The sequence below is a fragment of the Anser anser genome (genome assembly GCF_964211835.1).
Source record: "Anser anser genome assembly, chromosome: 12".
NCBI lineage: Eukaryota > Metazoa > Chordata > Aves > Anseriformes > Anatidae > Anser > Anser anser.
In genome coordinates, this window is record NC_139733.1 from 14,758,945 (window position 1) to 14,782,578 (window position 23,634).

The window sequence follows — 23,634 nt, forward strand, 5'->3', positions numbered from 1 at the left end:
TGTTCCTTACTTAAACACAGGACTTACTGTGTTTTCTTTTGCTTTTTAGGACAATTATTTCTTTTTAGTTTGTGTGGGAAAAAGCAGGGTATAGGAGCGTGTTTGGGAGAAGGGGGGAAGCAGCAGTGACTGGCGTCTCCTGGAGTGAAACTTGTTACTCGAGATTTCCATGGTACTAGGCAAGCAAGACAAAAAGCGAGCACTGCTGTGACTCGAGGGTATATTTTTATGACTAATTCCCCCCATTAAATGTGTGAATTTGGGAACTTAATATAGCTTCCGCTCCCCTCCTCCCCCCCAATCAAATCAGCTATTTGCTTGATGAGCCTTGGTGAGCAAAAACATGTCAGGATGTTGAATCGTGCACGCTGATAGGGCAGGAATAATTTGAAGCAGATTAGAAGGTAGATGGGGGAGCAAATTAGTCATAATTCAATAGAGGCAGTGTGGTTGGGTTGTGCAATTATTTTGTTGAATATGCAGTAGCACACAGTAACTTTTGTCATGACCCAGAAGCCTCTCATGTGATGTGCTGAATAAATGCAATACAAAGGTATCCCCTGCTCCAGCAAAATCCAAGATTTAAGATTAGATAAGCAGCTATGGGAACACAAGGAAATGAAATGGTGCTGGTCGACATAGTGCACAGGAGTCATTGTAGTCTTAACCATTGTCAAGTTTTGATAGAGATCACAGAGAAACAATTTTGATGAGGCTTTAAAAAGAAGATAGTTCATTTTATTTTTTTTAATCTACTGTAAGTCCCTCTTAACCATGGGGAACGTGTTAAGGCATGAGAAAGCTTTGTTGTCTTCTCATTTAACTTGCAAATGAGGCAGCTTTAGTGGAAAAGGCAACAGACCTTTTTAGACCTTAAATTTAGAGATGACAGGCTAGGCCTGGGTGTATGATTAGAAAGGATCAAACAGAATCATCGAGACATACCCCTCTAACTTGGATAGGAGGATATGTAGAGGGAAGCTAGATTACATTAACAGGTCTTGTTCGTTAACATTTGGCCTTCATCACTGCAAACTCCTGCTCACTCCCTGAATCTCTAGCTCCTAGATTATTCTGCTTTCAACCGTCTGGAAGGGCAAAGATGTATCTGTGCTTGGAGATAGGCTTTTCTCCATACCTCTTGTAGGGAGCCGCCCTCAGACGTGTAATTCTTCAGCCCAGCAGAGGTGAGTTTTAAGCCATTATCAAGGTTGCACAGCTCTGCTTTTGACAAACACCATTCTCCAGCCTTGTTCTGTATGTCAGGGCTCGAGAGACACCAGACAGTAGCTGATGAGAAACATGCTGAAATTACTGTCTTCCCCCAACTGTTTTTTTCTTGAGCTTTTTTTATAAATTGCTCTTTGTGATGCTGGAGCTGTGGTTTTCTGATCCATTAAGACATACAACACTCCTCAGTTCTTTCCACCCAGAACTCTAAGCAGCAGTTATTTCATCACAATGTTCAGGTCCCATGAGTTGTTTTTAAACCTTTTAAACTTTCACTCGTGTATGTAGAAATTAATAAAAAGTAAAAAAAAAATAAAAATAAAAATAAAAATCCCACAACCAAACAAACCACCACCACCAAAAAAAAAAAAGGCAATAAGAAAATATGAAAAAAAATCCTCCTCCTTTAAAACTAAAATGTCACCGGAAAAAAACAAACCCTGCTAGGGGTTCCTTTGCGTGTAAAGCTCTAACTTCTTCCAGTTTTTGTGACATACCCAACCTCTGTAGGTTTGGGCGCTTCACTTTGAACACAAAGCAGTGGCTGAGTTGAAATGCAATTTTTCTACTGTTAATCTGAAGCTACCTGTGCAATAATAGTAAGGACTGAGAACTTAAAAATGTCCTAGGCTAAGGGATGCAGCTCTACCAAACGCCTTGGTAATAAGGAGAGGAGTATGTCTGTGACCTTGATCTGCATCAGAAAGTTTCAAGCCAGGTTCCCTGAGCCCCAGCCACATACCAGATTGAAAAGCTCCTTGCAGGCCATTCTGCATTTTTTCCTCTTTGCTTCTTTGACAGAGATGTGTGGAGATTATTGCTTGCTCTTCTGCTCTTTTAAATGAGCTACTGGTACGGTGTTTGCAGCAAGGTATCTGGCTTTTGTGAAGCGTTTTATTGCAGCTCTTGAACAGACATTCCTGTGCAGGCTGTGTTTGGAAGATAAGGAAGTTGGTTCCCAGGTTCTTCTGTGGCAAAGCCCATCCTTGGGTCAGAGCTGAGCTGGGGCCACTGGGATGTACGCCTGTGTCGGAGAGGTCGGGACCTTGGTGAGGTGGTGTCTGGAGTAGGCAGTGGTCTCACTGTGCCATGGGTTTTGGCAGACGGCTACAAAAACCTGGGGGTGAATGCCACTTTCCGCTGGAAAATAGAAAACGTGTGGTTGACTGAAATTAAACAAAAGAAGAAGTAGTGGTTTGAAAGCATGTGAAGTAGAGTCCTTTTCGCTCTGACGGTAGCCAGCTGTCAGGTCAAGAAGGTAAAGCTGATTATGACTTGATATGCTTTTCAAGTGAGTCGTGGCAGAAATGCATTTTGTTTTTATTTAGAAACTTCTGTTGGGGTAGGAGTGGTCTGCCAAAGGTTCTGTATGCCTGTGGTGTGCAAACTGATTTGGTGAATTGCAGGTTGTAAGTAGTGCACTGTTGCTTTGGGGGTTATTATTTTGTTTTTCCTTTGGGTGTAAAAGAGCATTAATAAAAGCTCAGTGGATAGGATGATTTGTAACATCTTCTGTAAGTCAGACGTAGCCACAGCTCTTTTTCAGTCTATGATTTGTAGTCAGAGCCAGAAGGTTTGGCGGGGGGAACAATTCCCGTCTTCAAGGAGGAGAAAAGGAGAGGGATTGCTACCTCCGCCACAGTTCGTTGAACTAATCCTTCCATTTTTCCACTAGTTAAAATGAGGCTTGTTCAAACCCTCAGAAGTCCCCGTCTTCTCCTTGGTGACCTGTTTGCTTTAGAAGTGAGGTTGTTGCATTTAATGGAATTGATTCCTGCAATACACCCTTCTTAAAGATAACACCTGTGGAGATGGAGCATACCTGGGGCAGATGCTTTGATCTGCAGGACAACGATGTGTTAACAACACAAAAAATTTATTCTGGTGATTCATGTGATTTAATTGAATATAAACAGCGTGCAGCCTAGTTTTGTTTTCTAAAGATGATCTCTTTGATCTGACTTACATAAAGCTTTGGATTTCTGCATAATTTTTCATTTTCCTATTTTAAAGCATTTCTCAGATTTTATCTGAAGCTTTGGGTCACACGTCAACATTAAACAACTACTGTATATCTGCCAGTAGATTGCTACATATCTTTCAGCCTAGAAATAGCTGCAGTTTAAAAAATGTATAGCAACAAATTCAGAAAAGAAAGTGGAAAAGTTCCACCATATCTGAAGTTACAAATTTAAAATACTGATAATAAGGGCTTTAAATTACCCATAAAAGCAGTAGAGGCAAGAGGAAAGATATTAATCTGCACTTCTTTAATAAAGCATAAATCTTGCAGGAGAAAATGGTGGTTTTTTTTTTGTTGTTTTGTGTGCTTCTCCTGTATGTGTGCAAAGGTATGTTGTACAAAGGATTTGGCTGAGAACTGGAGCCATTTAGTATCTGAAAGCTTTGTGTAGTGATCTTAAATGCATGACTCACCAGCAAAAATCTATCTCCTTGCATCTTCAGTGTCATTCCGTTTATGGATCTCTTCACACTGAGATGCAGGCTATTGTCTGACTACCTCTCTCTGATAATAGTACCTTAAAAACCATAAAAGCTTGTATATACACAGTATAGAAAGAATTATGTAGTAGTTAGCTCACTGTTCAGAGTCTTTTATTTTCTGGATTGTGAGTCTACATCCCCGCGGCATTTTGAGAGCACTGTTAGTAATTTTCCTTCTCTTTTTAAGATCTCAGCTCTAAGTCTACCTCTTCCTCCAAAAAAGTTGATTGGAAATATGGAGCGTGAATTCATAGCTGAAAGACAGAAAGGACTCCAGGCCTATCTCGATGTAATTACTTCCCATCACATACTGTCTAACTGTGAACTCGTAAAAAAATTTTTGGACCCAAACAGCTATTCTGTAAACTACACTGGTAAGTGAGGAATTGTAAAACTGCATTACAGCTTCTCTTTAGCATGTGTGCATGTCTTCCATGAATGCTAGCAAGGATTTATACTAAAGCATATTACAGGGGAAGTAAAACTACACAAGCTATCAAAACTCCTGTGTATAACCACATGCAGGGTATGATAATGTTTCTCCAGGTCTGTGCATGAATGATGCTGTGATAGTCAAATCTAAATGTTTGAATTATTCTACAGAGGAGTGTTGAGGGTCAGGACCTATGTAAGCTGAACTTGGGGAGAGGGTGCTAATGAAACCGAAATCTATTTTTTCCCCAATTGGTGATAAATGGTTGGGCTGGGGGTTGGAAGTCATTTGTTTACCAGGGTGTGAGGTGGAGGTAAGCTTGTCAGTTCTGTAGTCTGCTAAAACAGCTGATCTTCTGAACACCAAAGCTTAAATTTGTCATGTTTCTTAGATTTTTCAGATCAAGGGAAATAAATGTGATCATCTTGTCTAGCTCCCACTATCACTTTGGGTTGTGCCACTTCCTAGAACTGATTGTTTGAGATAGGTTCAATGTTTTTTCCATGGCTTGATTAAGCCATGTTCCCCCCATTGGAAAATGAGTTAATCTCTTAAAACAGTATCCCAGTGATCGGTTCTCTTCATTATTAAATGTTTCTTCTTTGAATTTGTCTGGCTTCATCCACTAGAAATGGTTAGAGTTTGTATGATAGACTGAAAAACTTCCTCTTCGTGATGAAACCCACACCACAGACTCTTTGCAAAATGCAAAGCTTGTTTTCATAAAAGCACAGCCAGCCTACTCAAGCAGGAACTTACTGCTTCCTTTTCACTTGTCTTTTTGCTCTCTCTTTATGTAACATTTTTCTGTCTTCAGCTTCAAAGTGCAAAGAACATTTCCCGGATGTTTATGCTAAGCTGTGGAGGAGATGTAGATTATTAGTAACTCTTTAAGGATGCAGTTTGTCTGGCTAATGCTGAGCAAACAATTTAAATCCTGTAGGAGATACTGTGATTTCTGTGTTAATTCTGAATGCTTTCATCAAAATTATTTTTGTGCAAGTTGCAGAGAAGTAAGTAGCAATCAAATTGTTGCCTATGGTCTTTGCAGACACCATCAATTTGTCTGTTTTTAATCTCGGAGCAGTGAGCTGATATTTATTGCACTGTTACCTGTCTTTTTCATAGCATATTTTTAGAGAGAGGATAGACTGCGGAGAGATATGGTGCATCCTTACCTTTTTGCTGTGTTTCTAAACCAAGATAAGCCATGTCAGAGAAAACTCCTTGCTGGCATGGTTCCCTTTCTGCCCCTGCTGTCACCACTTCCCACTGAGATTTCCCCTTAAATCGCTTCATGAATACACCAGTTGTATTCCCAGCTGTGGGAGAATTCAGTAACCAGAAGGGTGTCAGGTTTTTGTTTTGTTTTTTGTTTTCCTTCTCAGAAATGCATGTTGGATCACGATAGCTAGAAAAATACCTTTGCCTGCACTGAAAAGGCCAGAATAACATGTAACGAAACAAAGATGATGCATTTGCATGTTAAAAACGACGGTGTAGATGCACATTAAGAGACTTACAAGTTAGCACTTCTACAGACACAGCAAAAACATTTTTTAATCTAATGTAGGGTATTCCAGCTGTGGAAAGTCTTAGATAAGAGCACTGGATTTAGGCTTGGAAATGTAGATCTAGTAGAAATAGAAGGCTAACCCACTAAGCTGTGTTTTCTGAAGGCAGTGCTTTCTCTGTTTTCTCAGTGGATTTGAGTTCTCAGGTTAAAAATGCAAATGTCCTTTAACTGTGTTTTTATCTGATTTCCTTTTAAAGTGATTTTGCTGACTGAGTCTGAATTCCTGCAGGCTTCCTTCTGGCATTGAACTTCACCTAATATGTGTAAAAATCACATTAAATAGTCTCTCAAAAACATTTCTTTTTTCCAGAAATTGCCTTACAGCATGTTTCAATGTTCTTCCGATCAGAGCCAAAGTGGGAAGTGGTGGAGCCGTTAAAAGATATAGGTAAGAAGAACACGTATGCATGAAAACCTGTCTTATTTTTTCCAGTGGGCTGTCCTGAGATAACAGTACTATCTTTGCTTACAAACCTTGTCCTGCCTGTAAGCCATGTGATTTATTAATGTTTTAATTCAACCTGACGATGACTCTTTTCTTGTAGGTTGGCGAATACGTAAGAAATATTTCTTAATGAAGATAAAGAATCAACCAAAGGAACGGCTAATGTTAAGCTGGGTATATATACTTTTATAGTATTCTCTAGTCTTTAATAATGAACTTTCCTTATTTTGGTTATATCGACTGCCTGGTGTTAGTGACAGATTTAAGTGCTCAGGCTTTGAAAGCATCTTGAGAGCCCTTAGTTGGTTTTGTGGTGTGGAAAATTCTGTTTTTTTCCTCTGGTGGCAAGTCCAATTTGAAAATTTCTGTGCCAGGTTCCCACTCCTGCACCCCCATTTACTGTTTTTCAGTTGTGATGATGTATGTAGCTGGCGATCATAGTGTCACATAGCTCACCAAAAGTAACAAGGCGATTCTTTTTCAATATTGGGTTATTTTTACTAGGTTGTTTAGTCGTTCTGACAAGCTAGTAGGTGAGAGGCACAAATTGTGCCTTTGCCACAGGCATTTTTGGACTCCAAATAGTTTGTTGTTACTAAACAGTTATGCTCCTGTGTTGAAACCTGTTGCCCTCTTAGTTGTATCAGCATAGCTGTTTGTGAGACTTTACTGGAGGGTGGGTGTTGCTAAAACCTGCAATAGAAGGAGACGTGGTTTTGGTGGAGGGGAAGAAGGGTGAGAGTTATGCTTTACTAGTTCATAGTTTACACAGTGCCTCAGTTTGGGTTTGGCAGAGTTCATACAGGGGTAGTAATAGAGGTCAGATATGGAGGAGGAAGCAGGCAATAATACTTGCTTACTGTAAGGTCAGATGCTTTGTATTGTGAAAGCACGACCTTACTCATTCAGCCTTTTAAAGTTTGCTTCTTTGCGTGTAATTTGCTGTTCAAAATTTACCTTTGAGCAGCTGTCTTAATTTGCGAGAGCAGAATATAGAACATACTTTCTTTATGGAATGCAACATATATTGTGATGCCTTTCTTTCCCTATTTATTTCTAGGCTGATCTAGGCCCTGATAAATACTTGTCTGACAAAGATTTACAGTATGCTGTGAAACTTCTTTCTTCCTGTTCTGTGAGTATTCCTTGAAGACGTTTAGATTGTGCCAGCACACAGAAAAGTGCTTGCAAAGGCTGATCTTGCAGAAACTATTAGAAATAGTTTGTAATTTTCCTTTCATTTAAAGATGTGTGACCCTTGTAATTAAATTCCCCACACAATATGAGCTAACACGTTCTCAGTGCAAACAATAAACCTGCAGGATTTTTACAGAAGTTCCAGAGTTGTAGCTAATTGTATTTTTCTCTTCTGCTACAGTACTGTGAGATCATGGGCTTTTATTTCATCTTCTCAATGCTTTTAGGCAGTTAGGGTAGTGCTGCCTAGGTGTCGTTGCTATCCAGTGTACTGGGGATATTCTTGGGCAGCAGTGCACAAGGCAGTGGAATGAGTCATTATTTTTTTGGTTCTTTGAACTTGGGACAGCAATGTCTTACTAGAAGCATGATGAAGGCTGTACAGCGTAAGCTCCTGTGCGATGCCAAATTATAAAACTGACACCTTATAAATCCAGTAGACACGTCTGTCTGAAAAACTGGACTGGCTGAAAAGGATGGTGTTTTAAATGGGTAAACCTCTACGTGCAGTCCTGAAACTCGGAAGATGCACGTACCAAAAGAGGCTGAAAATTAGGCTTTTTAACCCCCAAACCAGACCAAACCCAATATATTAAAATAAGATATGAACAGGGGTCTCTTCGTAACTAGCAATTTCAGTTAATGTATGTGTTGCATGTGTAATTTATTTCAACATGTGCTGTCTCATTTAGTTTCATAATGTTCCAGGAAGTCGTTACAATGATTTCTAAAGACATAGAGCTGTTATGACAATTATTAATGCTGTGTTTCCTTGTGTGCCATAGTTGTATAAAACCATGAATGAATTTGTTAGCCTCGCTCATGTAATAAGTGTTAATGGGGGTGGATTCTTCATTTGTCTAAACTGCCTGTCTTTTAATTTTTAAAACAAAGAGGACAGTGGATTTTTATGGATTTTCTGTGGATATTGAGCAATGTCCTTGTGAAGTTTTCTTTGCATTTGCTTCAGGTTAAGAGTGAATAACTTGAGCAAATGTCACTGGCAGAATCCAATTTATTATTCAAACATACAATTCAGACAGCTCTTGTGTTTCTTGTGAATCAAGCAAAAATTAATTACAAAGTCTGTTGTCTGAAACTTACCTACAGTTTCTTCTTTTGGTAGCATCCCTATATTTACAAAATCACTTTTGCCACTGCCAATGAATCTTCAGCACTGGTTATTAGGCCATTCAGTGAAAAAGGGACACTAAAGGACCTTATTTATAAGGTAATGTCTTCTCTCCCTCTTCCCGCAATTCGAATGGTAGAATATTGGTTGGAATGACCATAGTATGTCTTTTCTAAAACTGTTTACAATGTATTGCTAAACAAACTAAGAGAATTCCTGGCTTTTCTGGGCATGATATTTGATATGTATACTTCTTTTAAAGGCAAAACCAAAAGACCCATTCCTGAAGAAGTATTGCAATCCTAAAAAAATTCAAGGTCTTGAACTTCAGCAAATAAAAACATATGGAAGACAAATATTAGAGGTAATTTTTTTTTTTGCTTTCTTTACCAGCCTTTATGTGTCGGTGGGTGTATGTGTGATTGTTTTGATGTGTGGTTTTTTGGTTTTTTTTTTTGAGACCAACTAAGTAGAAAAAATAGACAAACTTTTGTGCATGCAAGCTTTTTTCTTGGCAGCAGACTTCAAAGCTAAATTTAAATTGAGATTAACTGCTGGTACTTGAATTTAAATATGTATGTGTGAGGCCACTTCTGACAAAAAACAAACAAAAAAAAGAATAATAAAAAGGCAGCTGTTACACGTGGAGCTGAGGTGGGAGAGAGGTGGTAGTGTAGTTTATATACCATGGGGGGAAAAGGGAAAGAAGTAATTCATAGCTTATGGAATATGGACCACAAAATCATTGTCACTGATTTTTTTTTTTTTTAACTTTTTTAACTACAATATTTAGTAGAATTGTGACTTTTAGTTTCCACGTCTCTCTGGGAGGTGTCCATAAGCCAGCTTTGGGTATTAGCTTCAAATGTTTGTTTTGTGAGAAATGTTACCAGTGAAATGGGAATGAATAGTCGGCCAAAGGTGATGCAGATAGAAGATGAAGTTGAGCAGGCGTTCCAAATTAGAGGCCTTGTTTATTATGTGTCTGCTTTAGTATCGGAGCATTTGAGATCTTGAGATCATCAGAGTGTCTTGTGATAGTGCTTCTGTCTTGGATTTTTTTTTCAGGTATTAAAATTCTTACATGAGAAAGGATTTCCTTATGGCCATCTTCACTCTGCCAATGTAATGTTGGATGGGGACACGTGCAAGTTACTGGATCTAGAAAATTCCTTGTTGGGACTTCCATCATTTTATCGATCATACTTTTCACAGTTTCGGAAAATTAATGTAAGTTTCAGAAAATTAATGTATCTGACTCTTACACATCCCTTGATCCTCAACTAGTGTTTGTGGAGAACTGACTTGAATGAAAAATGTCTCCCTCAACCATCCCCTACCACCTTTTTTCCTTTTTTTTTGCTTTCAGTGTGGCTGCACAGAAGTTTTGCTGCAGCACACCATAGATGCTGACTGTAGTGAGCAGAAGGGGAGTGCAAGTTAGTGTTTTCTTGACAGCCGTACTGGCACAAATATAAGTAAACTGCAGCCTTGTTTTTAAGACCACTTTCATAGTAGGCCTGTATTCCATAGGAACATCCGTATTGTCTACAAGTTTTTCCACTTGAATGTCTGTTTAAGGAACACAATTTAACTCCTAACTGGGAGTAATAAGCAGCCTTATATTTGATACTGTGGAAGTTGATTAGACACTTGTAGACATCAAGCTATTAAAAGATATTTTTTAAAATTTATTTGAAGGGTGTCTATTAACTGCAGGTTTATACAGGAAAATACTATCTTCCTACAAAATATTAAACCTAATTTGCCCTGTTGTAGCAATACAGTCTTTTAGCTAGCGCCTTGCCTTGCAATGCTTATTGTAATAAATTACATACAGCATCATGAGACAGCTGCTTGCTGACCTTGCAAAACAAGTTTTACTGTGTTTAGCAAGAGAAATGATCAGAAGTTCATGGTTAGTCCAAATCTTTTAGTTCCATGAAAGCACTAAGCATCCTCCAGTAAGAGAAGCCACTTCTGTATAAACATGATTCAGAAATCTCAGAAATATGCTGTCTGGGAACTTAGCACATACGTACAGCTTGTACAAGCCCAAGGAGGGGTGAAAGAGGCTCTCCTAGCTTTGTTTGGTATGTGTTTCTACAGGGAGGTAGATAAAAAGACAGCAAAGTGGCAGCTGGTCATCTTGTCACGAATCTCATTCTTTGCTGTTTGACGTAGCTAGGAAAATGTGTTCATCTGTGATTTGTATCAACATACGGTTCTCTAATCTGCTGTGTATGAAATGAATTTGCTCCTTACGCATTTTTACGGAACATGACTATAATGTGCTCTGGTTTGCATTCATTTGCTGAAAGAAAGAAGTAACTTCTGTTGCTTGAGATGGTAAGATTTCGTTTGAGGTAAAAGTTGTGCAGGGTTAGGCTGTGGTTAGGAACTTAATGATTCCTCTTTTCATGCAAGGCCACCTTTTTTCTCAAATGTATTACCGAATGTTTTAAAACCAGTTGTGGATAAACCAATTAGTTCTGGCAAGTTATGTTTTTTTCATTTTTATTTTTTATTTTTGTTCCTCTACAGACTTTAGAAAGCATTGATGTACATTGCTTTGGGCACTTACTGTATGAAATGACATATGGAAGACCCCCAGATACGATTCCAGTAGACAGCTTCCCTCCTGCACCATCCGTGTTTGTTGGTTAGTATACATTCACTCAATGTCAGTCTCAGCTTCCTGGCTACCCTTACCTTTTTCTGAAGCTGAAATGTTGTGAAATAGGAGACTAGGGTTTTGCAGCCTGTAACCGGAAATTATTATTTAGCAATTTTAAAAAATAGCAAATGTGTTCTTCCTCAAATACGTAGCATATAAATATGTTTTTTTAACTGAGTGATAAAACAGTGTGCAGTGATTAGATGTCTGGATCCCCTGGCCTCATGTCTAACATTCTTGAAAAGTTTGTACGTGTAACAATAATACTATAATAAAAAACATGTGTCATAAAGCTTCATCACTGCTTAGTTGATGGAATATGTGGGGGAGCATAACACAGAAGTGCCAGGCTTTCATTATAAATTGTTTGCTATTCTGTAGTGCAAAAATGTGTCCATACTTATTTTTTCTTTGGTAGTGTCTGTGTTGGAATCCATTCTGACCTGTGAAGCTATGAAGAATGGCATGCCAACAGTTGCACGGCTCTTACAGATGCCGTAAGTGTTAACGTACTTGTTCTATGCTCATAGTAATATTTTTAATTATATAAGGAGGAAGAATCTTTTTGCTCGTTCCTTATCTGAAAGATTTGTTCCTCATTCTGAGGGCTGTGTAGTGTATCCCAAGTGAAGGTTTAAAATTGATGGAGTTCATAGTCCCATTGCTTGTGAATATGATAGGTGCTCATTTAAAATTTCTGTCTCTTGGGGTGCTGGAGCTGTTACGAATGCATTTTACTTAGCGTGGCGCTATGGTTTCAAATGGTCTAGCTATTAAGCAGTGCAGGCGTGATTAAGAACATGTACAGATCATTTAAAGCATTTGGAATAAAGAATGTTTTTGTGGGACCCTTTCAGATGTACTTCAGTAGATTTGGCTATCAGTTTACTTACGACTTAGCAAAATAAATCTCTAGCTCTGCTTGGCAGTAACATTTAGAATGGGTCAAAGCGTTGTGCAGAAGTTCTGGCTGGTGTCTTGCAAGGCTGGTTTAGGGATTCAGTGAAGCATAAACAGAAAATATCTCCTTCCAGGCTGTCCTCCTAGTGATGTAGTGAAGTAGTAAAGGCAGATACGGAGTGAGATTAGGATGGAGCAAGGGAGCAGTGTCAGTGCATGACTGAGCTGGAGATGATACCTGTCTGCAGTGCCACCCTTCCTGCAGCTAGGAGACAGCATTACCAGGGAAGTTGTCTGCAGTCACTGTGCTGCGACGTGTCGTCAGCGTGCTGAGCACAGAATCACAGTTCCTGGTGGGCTTGCTTTTTGTTAGTATGAGGTGCCAGAATCGTGACCTCATAAATGACAGATTGCCCATATCTAAATCTGGGTCTGATCTCACAGCGTACGGATTGCAGGATGTTTAGAGTATGCTCCAAGAGTCATATTTCCTGGGTTGGGACGGGTCCCTGCAGTCGTGTCCCAACCTTCTATTCCTTCTATTCCTCCATTCCTCTGCTCCTGAAGGAAGCAGGAGGTAGAGAGAAGAATGTATGGAGAAATACTGTAAGAAAACTGAATACAGGAATATCCAAGTGTTAGAAGATGTTGAACAAACAATCTATGCCTGGCTCTATCTGCTATGTAGGATATGTACTACATTCCCTTCATACCCATACTCTTTACAAAAGTGTTTTTCATAATGTGTGATGTGATGAATATAACTTAAATATTTGTTAAGCTATTCCAAATAAACTATGAGTTTACTGAATTTTGCAAGGATATGTAATCAGAAAGGGGCAGAAAATTTATCTGTAAACAAGTGTGAGCTTTTTTTTTCTTTAGCCTTTGTTTTAATTTATTTCTGATTTTTTTTTCATGGACTACTGATCTTACAATCTCGATTCTATATTTAATTTTGTTTTCTCTAGTATAGAACTGTGATAACTTTCCGTAGTGAACATCAACAGAAATCTCTGAAATGCTTATTTGTGAGCCAGACTTGGTGATCTCTTTCTGGGATAGTTTTCTAGTATGTTCTCCAGAACAAAGTACCTTGAAATGGACTAACTAGTTGATTTTCAGACTAACATTGCCCTCTAGTGTCTTTGTTTTGGATGGAAAAGTATTAATCATTTGTGCTCATGCTGATGGAGGCGAGAGTGAAACTGTTAGAATAGTCGCTTTAATTACCTTTGCCAGAGTATGGACAAGAACGCAGATATTTTGAAATGTTAAGTTTGCTCATTGATCTTTTACGTGGTTCTTGTTAATGCTAAAATAACAGTTGTGCTAAGAGTTCACCTGAAAAGATCAATGATTTGTTAGGTGAAATGTAAGTAAGGTCCCTGGCAATCTTCTGTTTTTAAGGAATCAATGTACTTACAAGGAAAAAGCATTTGTTTTGGGATGCTCTTGTCTGCCTTTGATAATTACAGCCATTCTTTCAGCTTACAAAAGACTTCCTAGAGTCTTGCTAATTTCTGCTGTCAGTAGTGGCTCTGTTCTGAGGGCTAGATGCTGCTAATTTTAAAGCAAGGCTTGGAAAATAAAAAGCGGTACATAGCCTGTGTGTTGGGGGGGGGGGGGAACAAAACAGTGAGGTAGGGATGAGAACAGAGAAGGAAAAGAGAAGAGAGGGAGTTAGGTGAACAGTACCAGTAGCATTCCCTCTGTTTCTGCCTATCTCTTGGAAATAATGTTGCTTTTTTTTTCCTTTTTTTTTCACCCACTCACAGATTATTCAGTGATGTCCTGCTAACAAACTCTGAGAAACCACAGTTTAAGGTAAAGTTGAATGTTGATTTGCTGATGTTCGTGGAAGCACCAAGTTGTGGGTAGCTATGCATCAATTAACAAACAGGGTAGAGGACAGCTGGCTTTACTTGGCTTTATGGTGATTCCCGTTGGTATTTGGATTCCTTTGCTGAATCATACCCAAGAAAATTATATCAACCCTTAGAAGAGGGCACAGTGTGACCCATGAGTGATTCAAGTGTAGCTCTTGTATTGGAGCTAATTTACATGATTAATCATGGTGTCCTACTTAGCAGCCTCGTTTTGCTCAAATTGCTAAGGGCTGTGGAATCTGATTTTGCTAGGTTAGACCACTGGCACGTTGTAGCCAGCTGCAGTGCTGGGACTTTCAGGGAGCTGCTTCTTGCCCCCATTGGGGAACTGCCCCAGAGCAGGCATGTGCTGCGTGTCTTGTGGTGGTCGGCCTTATGGCATTTTGGGGATGTGACCAGAGTACCAAAACAATTAGCTGTCCCTGGCTTTAGACGGGCAACATGGTCAGATACATGTTGAGTTTTGAGCAGTGAAGTTGTATTTTCGTTTATCATATTTTGTGCTATGATTTCTTTCCCCATTCTGTATTAGGTTCCTACTAAGCTAAAAGAGGCATTGAAAACTTCCAAAGAATGCATAGAAAAAAGATTAACAGAAGAACAGAAATTGGTAACTACTGTATTTCTTTACTGCATTCCCTACAGACATTGTTTCCTCTTATCACATTTAAATGGTGAAAGTGAGCTTTTACTCTGTGATTTTGAGCAATAAAGGTTTTCATCAACAGACTTGCTTTCCCAAAAATACAGCGTTGAGGAGCTGTAGAACAGCTGATGAATGTATGGCATTATACTGTTTTAAGTGGTACAGCTTCACAGTGACTCCTAAGTTAAAGGATCATTTTAACTGCAGTGTGAGGCTCCATACTCTACCAGCAACAGTAAAGATTAGAGTTAAACATGAAAAAAGAAAACTAAATGTGCAAAGTGACTACAGTGTTTTTTCTTGCATGCCAAGCATGTGCCTTGTCTGAGAATATTTGAGATCTTAACATTGTCTTTTTTTGTTTTCCCTTAATTCTGAAGATTCACCAGCACAGAAGACTGACAAGAGCTCAGTCTCATCATGGTTCTGAAGAAGAAAAAAAGAAAAGGAAGATCTTAGCAAGAAAGGTAATCAGTCTTTAAATAGGTTTCTCACACAGAAAGTTATTGAATGTGTAGCATGAACAACCACAGGTGTGCTGCTGTGTTCTGTTCTGTGCTTTTCTGTACTACTTCCTTATTTGAAGTGATAACTCTTCCTAAATGGTAGCTGACTTGTATATTGGTTTAACCTGTTGGAGGTTACTTAATGAAAACAGGCTTAGTTAATACCTAATACACAGATAACAGCCTGTGCTGCTGCTGCTTGCTGCCCAGTGAAGGTCTTGGAGCCTTTTTTGTGCTTCTATAGCACGCTGTATTTCTGATCCTTTTTAGTGGGTCAGTTTTCTGCATTTCCCTTGCTGTCAGAGGGTACTGAAGTTGTCCTTTTTGCTTGCCTGGAGGTATTTGAGCACATTACTGCCACATGTTGGATGCAGGGAGAGCACTGCTGAGCATTGATAAACCTTGTGTGATACAGCAGATGGCTGTTACAAATCTGTGTGTCAGCTCAGTCCTCATCAAGGAAAGAGGTTATTCATTTGCACCTTCTGTTTCTTTTGCTTTGTTTAAAGAAGTCAAAACGCTCCGCCTATGAAAGTGGGGAAGAACACTCAGCAAAATACAGCAACTCAAATAACTCAGGTAACTACAGAGAGAAGAGTTTGCTTCTACACAGCTGTGACAGTTTTTTTGTTGTTCCTATAATATTTTGGCTTAAAAGATCCAGGGTCACCATCAGTTTACATGGTAATATTGGACTACCAAAGCCTGATAGCACTGTTCTGGGTATTTAATAATAGATAAATTGAGGGCTTAAAAATGCCATCAGTTTTAGTTTTTCAGCTACCTAATATAAAACAGTGTGTCCTCTCTTCTGTGCTCCATTCCTCAAAAAAAAAAATAATAAAAAAAAATCAGTCTCTTCAATCTGTTTGACATTTAAGTGGCATAATAATACCATTGATTATTTGGGCCATTCAGTGATGCAGCCTTCAGAGAGGAACTCTAGGGTGATCTGTATTCTGTAGTAAGGTATTAAGATGAATGAAAAAAATATCTTTTCAATTGCTGCTTTGGTGTCAATTTCTAAAACAACAAAGCATTTGACAGGTCCTGTAGTTAAAAGGAATGGTCTGTACTAATGAAAAGTTTGACAGAGTTATCTTGCATGGTTAAAATGTGTCTGAAAGCAGCCTATTGTGGAATTGTCAGATATCAGAATAACTTGTGGAGTACAGCAACTGACTAAAAATCATCTCTTAGAAGGAGAAATGGGGTGCCATCCATGCAGTGGCACAACTCTTAAGGAAAACAGACTTTGGACGCTGAAATCCAACAGCCTAAGCAACAGAAAAGAAGGGTTTCCCATTGAGGAGTACTGTTGAGTGTGCTTCTAATGTGTTTGGACCTTCTCTGTGATACTATGTGCCATAAAGCCTCTCTGTTCAGATTGGGTCGGAATGACAATATCCGTATGAATGGGAATTTTTCCCAAGTTTTCAGTGGAAGCAGGATTGAATCATCAGTCAATAAAGTTGGCCTGTTTTCAACAATCTGTCTTGTCTGACTGTGTTGAATTTTATATCACAGCTTTAGTTACTAGACTGTTGTTTTATTTAGCAGGCTCTGGGGCGAGTTCCCCATTAACATCTCCATCATCCCCCACTCCGCCCTCTACAGCAGGTAAGCTCAAGAGTCATTACAGTGTCTTTTTCTTTGTTTTTTTTTTTTTTTAAACCTCCCTAACTGTATTATTTCCAAAGATGATTATGGGATGATGGTCTACAAGGATGGAACGCAGGAGATGGCATTTATCTTGTATCAGCCTGAGTGTGGGCATTTGCTCTCTTTTGAGTGCCATAGAGAACTTCTTAATGCAGTTTCTTTTTGTTTAATAACCTTTTCTTGTGGTATACCTGTGTGATTTACCCATAGAGTATAAGTGTTTGTTTCAAAATCTCTGTTAGTCTAGTCCTACCAGTATTGCTACCTTCCAGACATTTTCTGGCTTTCATGTTGCAATATACATTTGTTCTGATGTTAATGGCCAGGGGACTCTGAAATATTGTTTGTTGATCCCTTGTTTTTGTGTATTGTCTGTTTACACCTGTACTGCTGTGTTGTAATTTCAGAGGTTTTGTGTCCGACAAATTGAGTGGCTTAGGCTGCATAAACCTCTTCTGCGCTAGCCCACTGGTAACACCAGTAGAGCTGCTTATGCAGAGAAACAAATCAGAAACTGATTTGGGTCAAAAATAAGCACTTTATTTTTGGCCAGTTCCCTCTTCCAATTTGCTAGGTAGCTGTGCAGACAGTTTTGCTAATGTTTAGGACAGGTGGTGGGATGTGGTGCGGAATCTGCTTGAGTGGGCATTGCCAGAAATAGAAATACTTGTGAAAGTTTGATTGCAAATCTGAATATTGAGCTACAGTTGACGGGTTTCAGTCAGAAAGGCTAGAAAAGTAGCGCTGGCAAACATTAACAGCAAAAGATGTTAATGGAATATATATCTGGAAGGGAAGCTGTCTGTAACGTTGTCTGTTATGACAACTCGTGCTATAGAATTCCTACTCACAGGAGCTTTCTGTAGAGTACAACTTGTTAACCAAAGTGAGGAAATCAAATTTGTTTGCTGTGGGTGGCCTTTCAAAGGATGCTACAGCTTGTGAGTTTGAGTTTCAAATCATTTGTGCCGAAATTCAAATTAGTCACTTCTCCTTCAAGTTGAGAGCACGTTGAAGTGTATGTTTTCTGAACTAACTTCTTCCAGTTACTCTAAACAAGTTAATTGCAGTTATTGTGTTGCACAATAACAGCTCTGTTCTCTGGATGCATTGACTGCTAGCTGGAGGGTTTATTTCAAGGTCTGTACGCTTTAAAAAAGGAAGTAGCTGAAAACGCAAAAGACAATCTCATGCCTTCAAAAGGGGATTTAGAAAACATTATTTTTCTTTCTGAAATAAAAGTACCTTTTACTTGCATTTTGGCTTTCAAGCGTGTTGGAACTTGACTGCAAGCTCTTTCAAGTTTTGAGCATGTGGTGCAGGTTTGTGTGTAGACATGGCTCAAATGGCTAAAAACGGCTCGTGTTTTGACCCAAAAACTTGGCTCTGATGTTCCCACCCTTTCACAGTGTTGGTGGTTGTCCTGCTGGCAGTGTGCACTTGGAGACTTTTAGTGATCTGCCCTGTGCCTGACACGGTGCACAGTGCCTGACCTGCATTCAAATCAGGGAGTGCTTTAGTGGGCTGATGGTATCGATGCATTTGATTTGGCGTAAAGACAAGTGTCACCATTTCAGGAATGCTTTCGTTAGTAGAATTTATAGAAGAAACTTCAGATACTAGCTCCAAGAGAAAGGTAGTATGTTTGATTTTTCACCAGCAGCATTGTCCTTGTAGCTTTTCTGTGCAACTGTGCTGTTCATGACCTGTTGCAAGACTCACTGGCCCCATGGTAGGACTTTTTTTTGTGACAGTTCATGCATCTGTAGCTTCTCTCTCTTTTTTTTCCTGTTTCTTTTGGTTTGCTAAGGATATTTACCTCTAAACCAAAATTGCTTGTGGATACCAGTGTGGTGAGATGACCCTCAAAAGGGGAATGAGGCTTTTAGTCTGTCTTCCTGGTTTGGTTGTGGTGTGTTAGTATCATGGCATGTTAAAGCATCTTGCTGATATAGTGCCAAACCAAAAAGAAGGCTGATAGGGAAAAGTGTATCCAACAGAAGCTTCTGCCCTTGTGGCCTGTAACCACCCCCTTCAATGTAGTTTGTGGGTATGTACAGAGCCAGAAACACTGACCAAAGGTAAATGGGCTCCAGGCTGCCATGGCCTGGGGAAGGAGCCTCTTTCAGGGGGTTTCTTGCACTTTGAGATGTGCTTCCTCTCTGAACAAAGTGTGAGACTTCGCTTGCAGTGGTGGAGTGCTTGGTATAGTCAATGCAAAACGTACTAGGGATGAAAATGATCGCAGCTAGTCAATGCAGATCATACTATGAATGAAAATGAGTGCAGCTACGATGACTGCAGCTGTAGGATTGAGTATGTTACCTGCTTTGAGAGGAGAGGTGTCTAGTAGAGACCTGCATTCTCATGGGAGTTCCTCGCTAACTAGAATGTTTGTTTTGGGCCAGTTTTGTTACAGATACCTGGATAACTACCATCTTTGAAATGCATTGTTTAGATCAATGAGCCTAATGTAACTTCTGTGTTTCTGACATTCTCTCTTGAAAGTTTGATTTATTTTTTTTCCCCTCTTTTGTCTACTTTGCTTCCTTGAAAATCTGTTACTTTTCTTTGTGGCTAGGATCAGAAGGGATGTAGAACACTGTGGTATGGGTTATTTAAAACTTCACTACGTTTTCTCTAAATCCAGTAAGCCCATAACATTCCTGCAAGCTCTCTTACAATAGAAGTTTGGAGGGTGCCATTTTGGCCAACCCCTTCTAAGTGATATCAATAAATAGTATTGCTGCCCTGTGCTTCCCTGTGAGAATAAGGTGAGAGAGTTGTACTGTACTTTAGCTTTTTCTGTGCCAGTAGTTCTGAATCCTTCAGTACAACATATGTTTCCCGAAGAGCCATATGGTGCATCTTTTCTGCTCTTCAGCTGTCTATAAGACCATTTTAATGCTTTAGCAAGCGCTGTTCTTGAGTGTTTGATCCATGCAGCATAAGTGTAAATACAGGTGTTAACATGACAGGACGTGTTCCACGAGCTGAATGAATTTCATCTTCTGTGGCTAATATTCCTTCAGATTTCTTGCTAAATATCTCTCAATGCACTTTAATACTGTAAAGCTTGAATTATAGCATGTGCAATTGAAAGTATGTGTGTTGCATTTGTACATCAGGTGTAATAATCCTTTATAGCCTGGAAAATGGTGGTTCGTTGTTCAGAATTCACAGCATTGTATATGTAAGATGAAAAAAATCAATCTGCTATCCCCACATATTTTTCAGTGAATGAGAATGTATTGATTTTTGTACTAACTTTTCAGCTAACACTATCTGTTTTTCTTACTTTGACACGAGATCTGGATGATTAACTTGTGTCCTCTCTCTTTCTCTGCTGTCTTCAATAGAGCATGCATCATTTTGAACGTGAATTTTCGGAAAAGTAAGCTCATGCTGATTTATCTCTTTAAAGATGCTCTGTTTCTGTATGGGAAAGTTGAATGCAAATCTTAAACTTGCTTAGTATTGGGAGGGAATAGAAGAAAAAGATCGGAACATTCTTATGGATTATTTTAATGAAATACAGCATCTTTAAAAACTATCACTAAAATGATTTTCTTTGTTTGCATCCCATTCTCAGCAATTTTTTAATGCTATTTGCACAATTACTGTCACTTTAAATTCATAATTAAGTTTTTGTTTCAATTCAGGCATCAAGTTTACAGCATCTGATTTACTTCCTATTCCTTTTAACACACTCTCTTAACAAAAATGTCCCTGTAAAAAAACCCTTGGTAAGTTCTTGTTTGAGTGTTTTATTCTTATAACTGTGTAAATGAGTAAATGTGTGTTTGCAGGCAACTCCTTCCAACATATGTATTGGAAAGGGCTAGTGATAATTGAGCACTTGTCTGAAATATTTTTCCTGGTAAATATGGGAAAATACTTCATTGTTGGGCAGAACAATTTTATCAGTAGATGTAGCTGTGTGCAAGTACACTGGAGTGAACTAAGATTTCCTTTGCACCACTCATGTCCAGAAGGGAAGGACAGTGTGACTAATTGAAATGAATGGATTTGAAGGATTTTCAGAATCACGCTCTTCATTAACAGGTTCAATATGTAATGGTCATAGCTAGTCAGATACCATCTTAAAACCTGCGTGTTTTTGTGTTTTAAGGCAGAGATAGGGTGTAAGATCTCATAAGAGTTTCTTTCAACTGTGTGATGTTGTAAATATTTCAAGAATATTTAGTCCTGAGGAACTTAATACACTTCCAGGAAGAAAGGTGGCCTCTCCCTCTACTTCCCTCTCCTTTATGACACAATTCTAAAATAACCAGACCAAAATTTGAAGGTAACACATGGAAACTTGGCCTAATAATTCCTATATAGTGGCTTTTTACCTTTGTCAAATGTGTACCACCTTTTGCTGAATATATTACTATTTGTATTCCACAGAGTCCTTGCCGCTGATCTCATGATCATTCCCTGTTGTGTCTTGTACAACTACTTGCGTAACCTCTTTGATCTCATCTTGCTGTTCCAGCTAAAAATCTTGTCTTTGTTCTCTACAACTCTTGTATCTCTTTCATAGAATCGTTTAGGTTGGAAAAGACCTCTAAGAGCATCTGGTCCAACCTTTAACCAAGGCCATCTCCTTTGTGACGAGCTGTTCTTGGCTCTTTCACAACTGTTAATCTGATCCCAAGTTTGATGCTAGCGTTGGGACGCCAGTTCTTTGTGTTCAACCTCGAAATTGATTACTTTAACTGTTCTTGGTCTTGTTCTTCCTGTGGCAAATTGTCAAGTTTTGCTTTGCTGTGCTATGCTGTCAGTCTGTATACAGAGACATGAGAACCAGGACACTAGCCTAGGGGATGATTTTCCAGTGTTTCTAAAAACAAATTGACTTACATCTTTGGCTACTGTAAAAACACAGGTTTGGATATTTAGATGACCTCGAGGCATCAATATGCAATTTGCTATTTCGGTTCATGCTAACATTGTGCAATGTTCTGATTACTTAAGAGAGTAGTTGATCCACATGCAGCGGGCATGTTAAATTGTTCCAGTTGATCTCTGGTATTTCTACTAAGACTTGAATATTACTTCTGAAAGGGAGGAGTGTGAAAACAAGAGCCCGATAGACTTCCCTTTTCTTGTCACAGAGAAGGGTTTTCATGCCAATGAGAATTTCTTCTGTGAGTCTGAAGTGCTGTAATCGTAGCGTGTATTAATGTTCATTGGCAAAATAGAATGCTTTGTGTAAATACTCGTTATTTTGCGCTTGGTACCATATGGTAAAAGTCTCTCTTAAAGACTGGTACAAATTGAAAATGAAGGAGCTTTGAGTTATGACTTTCATCTAATACAACTACTTTATTACAGCAGCTTCTTTTTTTTACTATTGCCTGTTAGTCTGAGAGCAAGCATTAGTGAGAAACTGAGAGGGAAGCAGAGCCCAGAGAACATCTTGACACCTTTTTTTGCTTTCTGCGGCTGAGCTTTATCTTTTTGAGTACTTCTTGAATCCATGTCACACAATTTCCATTAACTTCTTGGTATTTATTTACTTCATAGCAAGCATTCCTACTTCAGAAACCATAATCTCTTCTCTGGCCTCAGGTTGTTTGCTCTTTTGTCCGAAAGTATCATAGTTCTTGCTGCTTCCTGTTATATTCCTCTTTGCAGGTTAGTTACCAAAACCAGGTGTTGGGCTATAGATGTCATTTGTCTCTCTAGCCATATTTTGGAGTAACTCATGAACTAGACAATGGAGTTAAAGTTCGTCATTCAGTAATCCTAAAATCTTAAGCCGTATGCCCCTCCTCATTCCAGAATATAAGAGAAGACAGGCCCATCATTCCCATACAGCTTGGGATGTGCTGCAAATGCCACCTTCACGTGGTTGTCTTGTGGAACACCACAGGGTCACCTCTGGCCTTTGCTCTTACTCCTGCCGTTTATCTTTGATTACTTGTGTAGAAATTACGGTGTAATGTGCAGCAGCTGAGTTGCACAAGAGCAGGGGGTTCAGGAGAGCAGCTTGGGGCAAGTCAGGCCATCTGCTTGGATCTGAGCTGCCAGGATCCTCACTGATGGGTTAGATGCCTGCATGCAGAGCTCTGGTCTCTGGCTTCCCAGCTCTCTCCCTGCAAGTTGTCAGGCCACGGAGCTTGAAGCACGATGAGACAACACGAGAGGGATGTGACTGGGGTCAAAAGCAAGGGCCAGACTGCAAGGTGGGGGTACAGGCAGAAGGCAAGTGGTGTGAGTGGCAGATTGTTGTGATTCATTTGGCCTCTGAAACAAGCATTTGCTTGTTTCTCCATGGTTGGATGGTCTGACAGTGAAAGTGTAAAACATTTTCATAAAACCTCTATCTGCAGTTAGTCATCTAAAAAATAAATATAACCTGACCAATCGTCACAAATACTACAGCAATGTGGTCCACGTGTGTAACGTTAGTCATGTAAATATGAAGTTAGTAAGATTTGCTCCCAGTATTTGGTACTGTTTGTGACCCAAAGAGCAAACTGCTTCACTGGGGACACACAATAGAAGCTGAGCCTGGGGAGCCCTGTTAATTATCTCTGTTTCCCTCAGTGCGAGATCACATTTGAGTCATGTTTTGCATCCTTGAGTACTGAGGCACTTCAGGCTTCTTTTCAGAGGTGTCTCAGGTGAGACGACTCACCTGCAGATAGAGGGATTTGATCACTTTGGCATTTTTCACCCGTTCTGTTCTTCACACTGCACTTGCTTTCAAGGGATGATGTGACTAGTGCAGGACTGACCTAGTCTGGCTACACAGCCACAGCACTCTGCGGCAGGACCTCCTTGGCATACTCAAACGACATTTTCTCTCCTCAACTCAACAG

At 39.4% G+C, this 23,634-nt stretch overlaps 1 protein-coding gene across 10 annotated transcripts in view; it reads left to right on the forward strand.

Moving 5' to 3' along the window:
* PXK (PX domain containing serine/threonine kinase like) overlaps positions 1-23,634 on the forward strand; it is a 37,610-nt gene that overhangs the window by 12,889 nt on the left and 1,087 nt on the right. For 3 of the 10 annotated variants that reach the window (XM_083796259.1, XM_083796257.1, XM_083796258.1), the window contains 14 exons: positions 3,923-4,109; positions 6,055-6,132; positions 6,290-6,363; positions 7,250-7,324; positions 8,513-8,617; positions 8,781-8,882; positions 9,587-9,748; positions 11,063-11,180; positions 11,614-11,692; positions 13,874-13,922; positions 14,517-14,594; positions 15,011-15,097; positions 15,646-15,715; positions 16,694-16,756. In XM_083796259.1, the coding sequence (XP_083652385.1) occupies positions 3,923-4,109; positions 6,055-6,132; positions 6,290-6,363; positions 7,250-7,324; positions 8,513-8,617; positions 8,781-8,882; positions 9,587-9,748; positions 11,063-11,180; positions 11,614-11,692; positions 13,874-13,922; positions 14,517-14,594; positions 15,011-15,097; positions 15,646-15,715; positions 16,694-16,756 (1,327 nt within the window). Of the gene's footprint in view, positions 1-3,922; positions 4,110-6,054; positions 6,133-6,289; positions 6,364-7,249; positions 7,325-8,512; positions 8,618-8,780; positions 8,883-9,586; positions 9,749-11,062; positions 11,181-11,613; positions 11,693-13,873; positions 13,923-14,516; positions 14,595-15,010; positions 15,098-15,645; positions 15,716-16,693; positions 16,757-20,157; positions 20,193-20,460; positions 20,545-23,634 lie in introns of those variants that run through there. The other 7 variants (XM_083796263.1, XM_083796265.1, XM_083796261.1 and 4 more) reach the window with 7 other exon arrangements.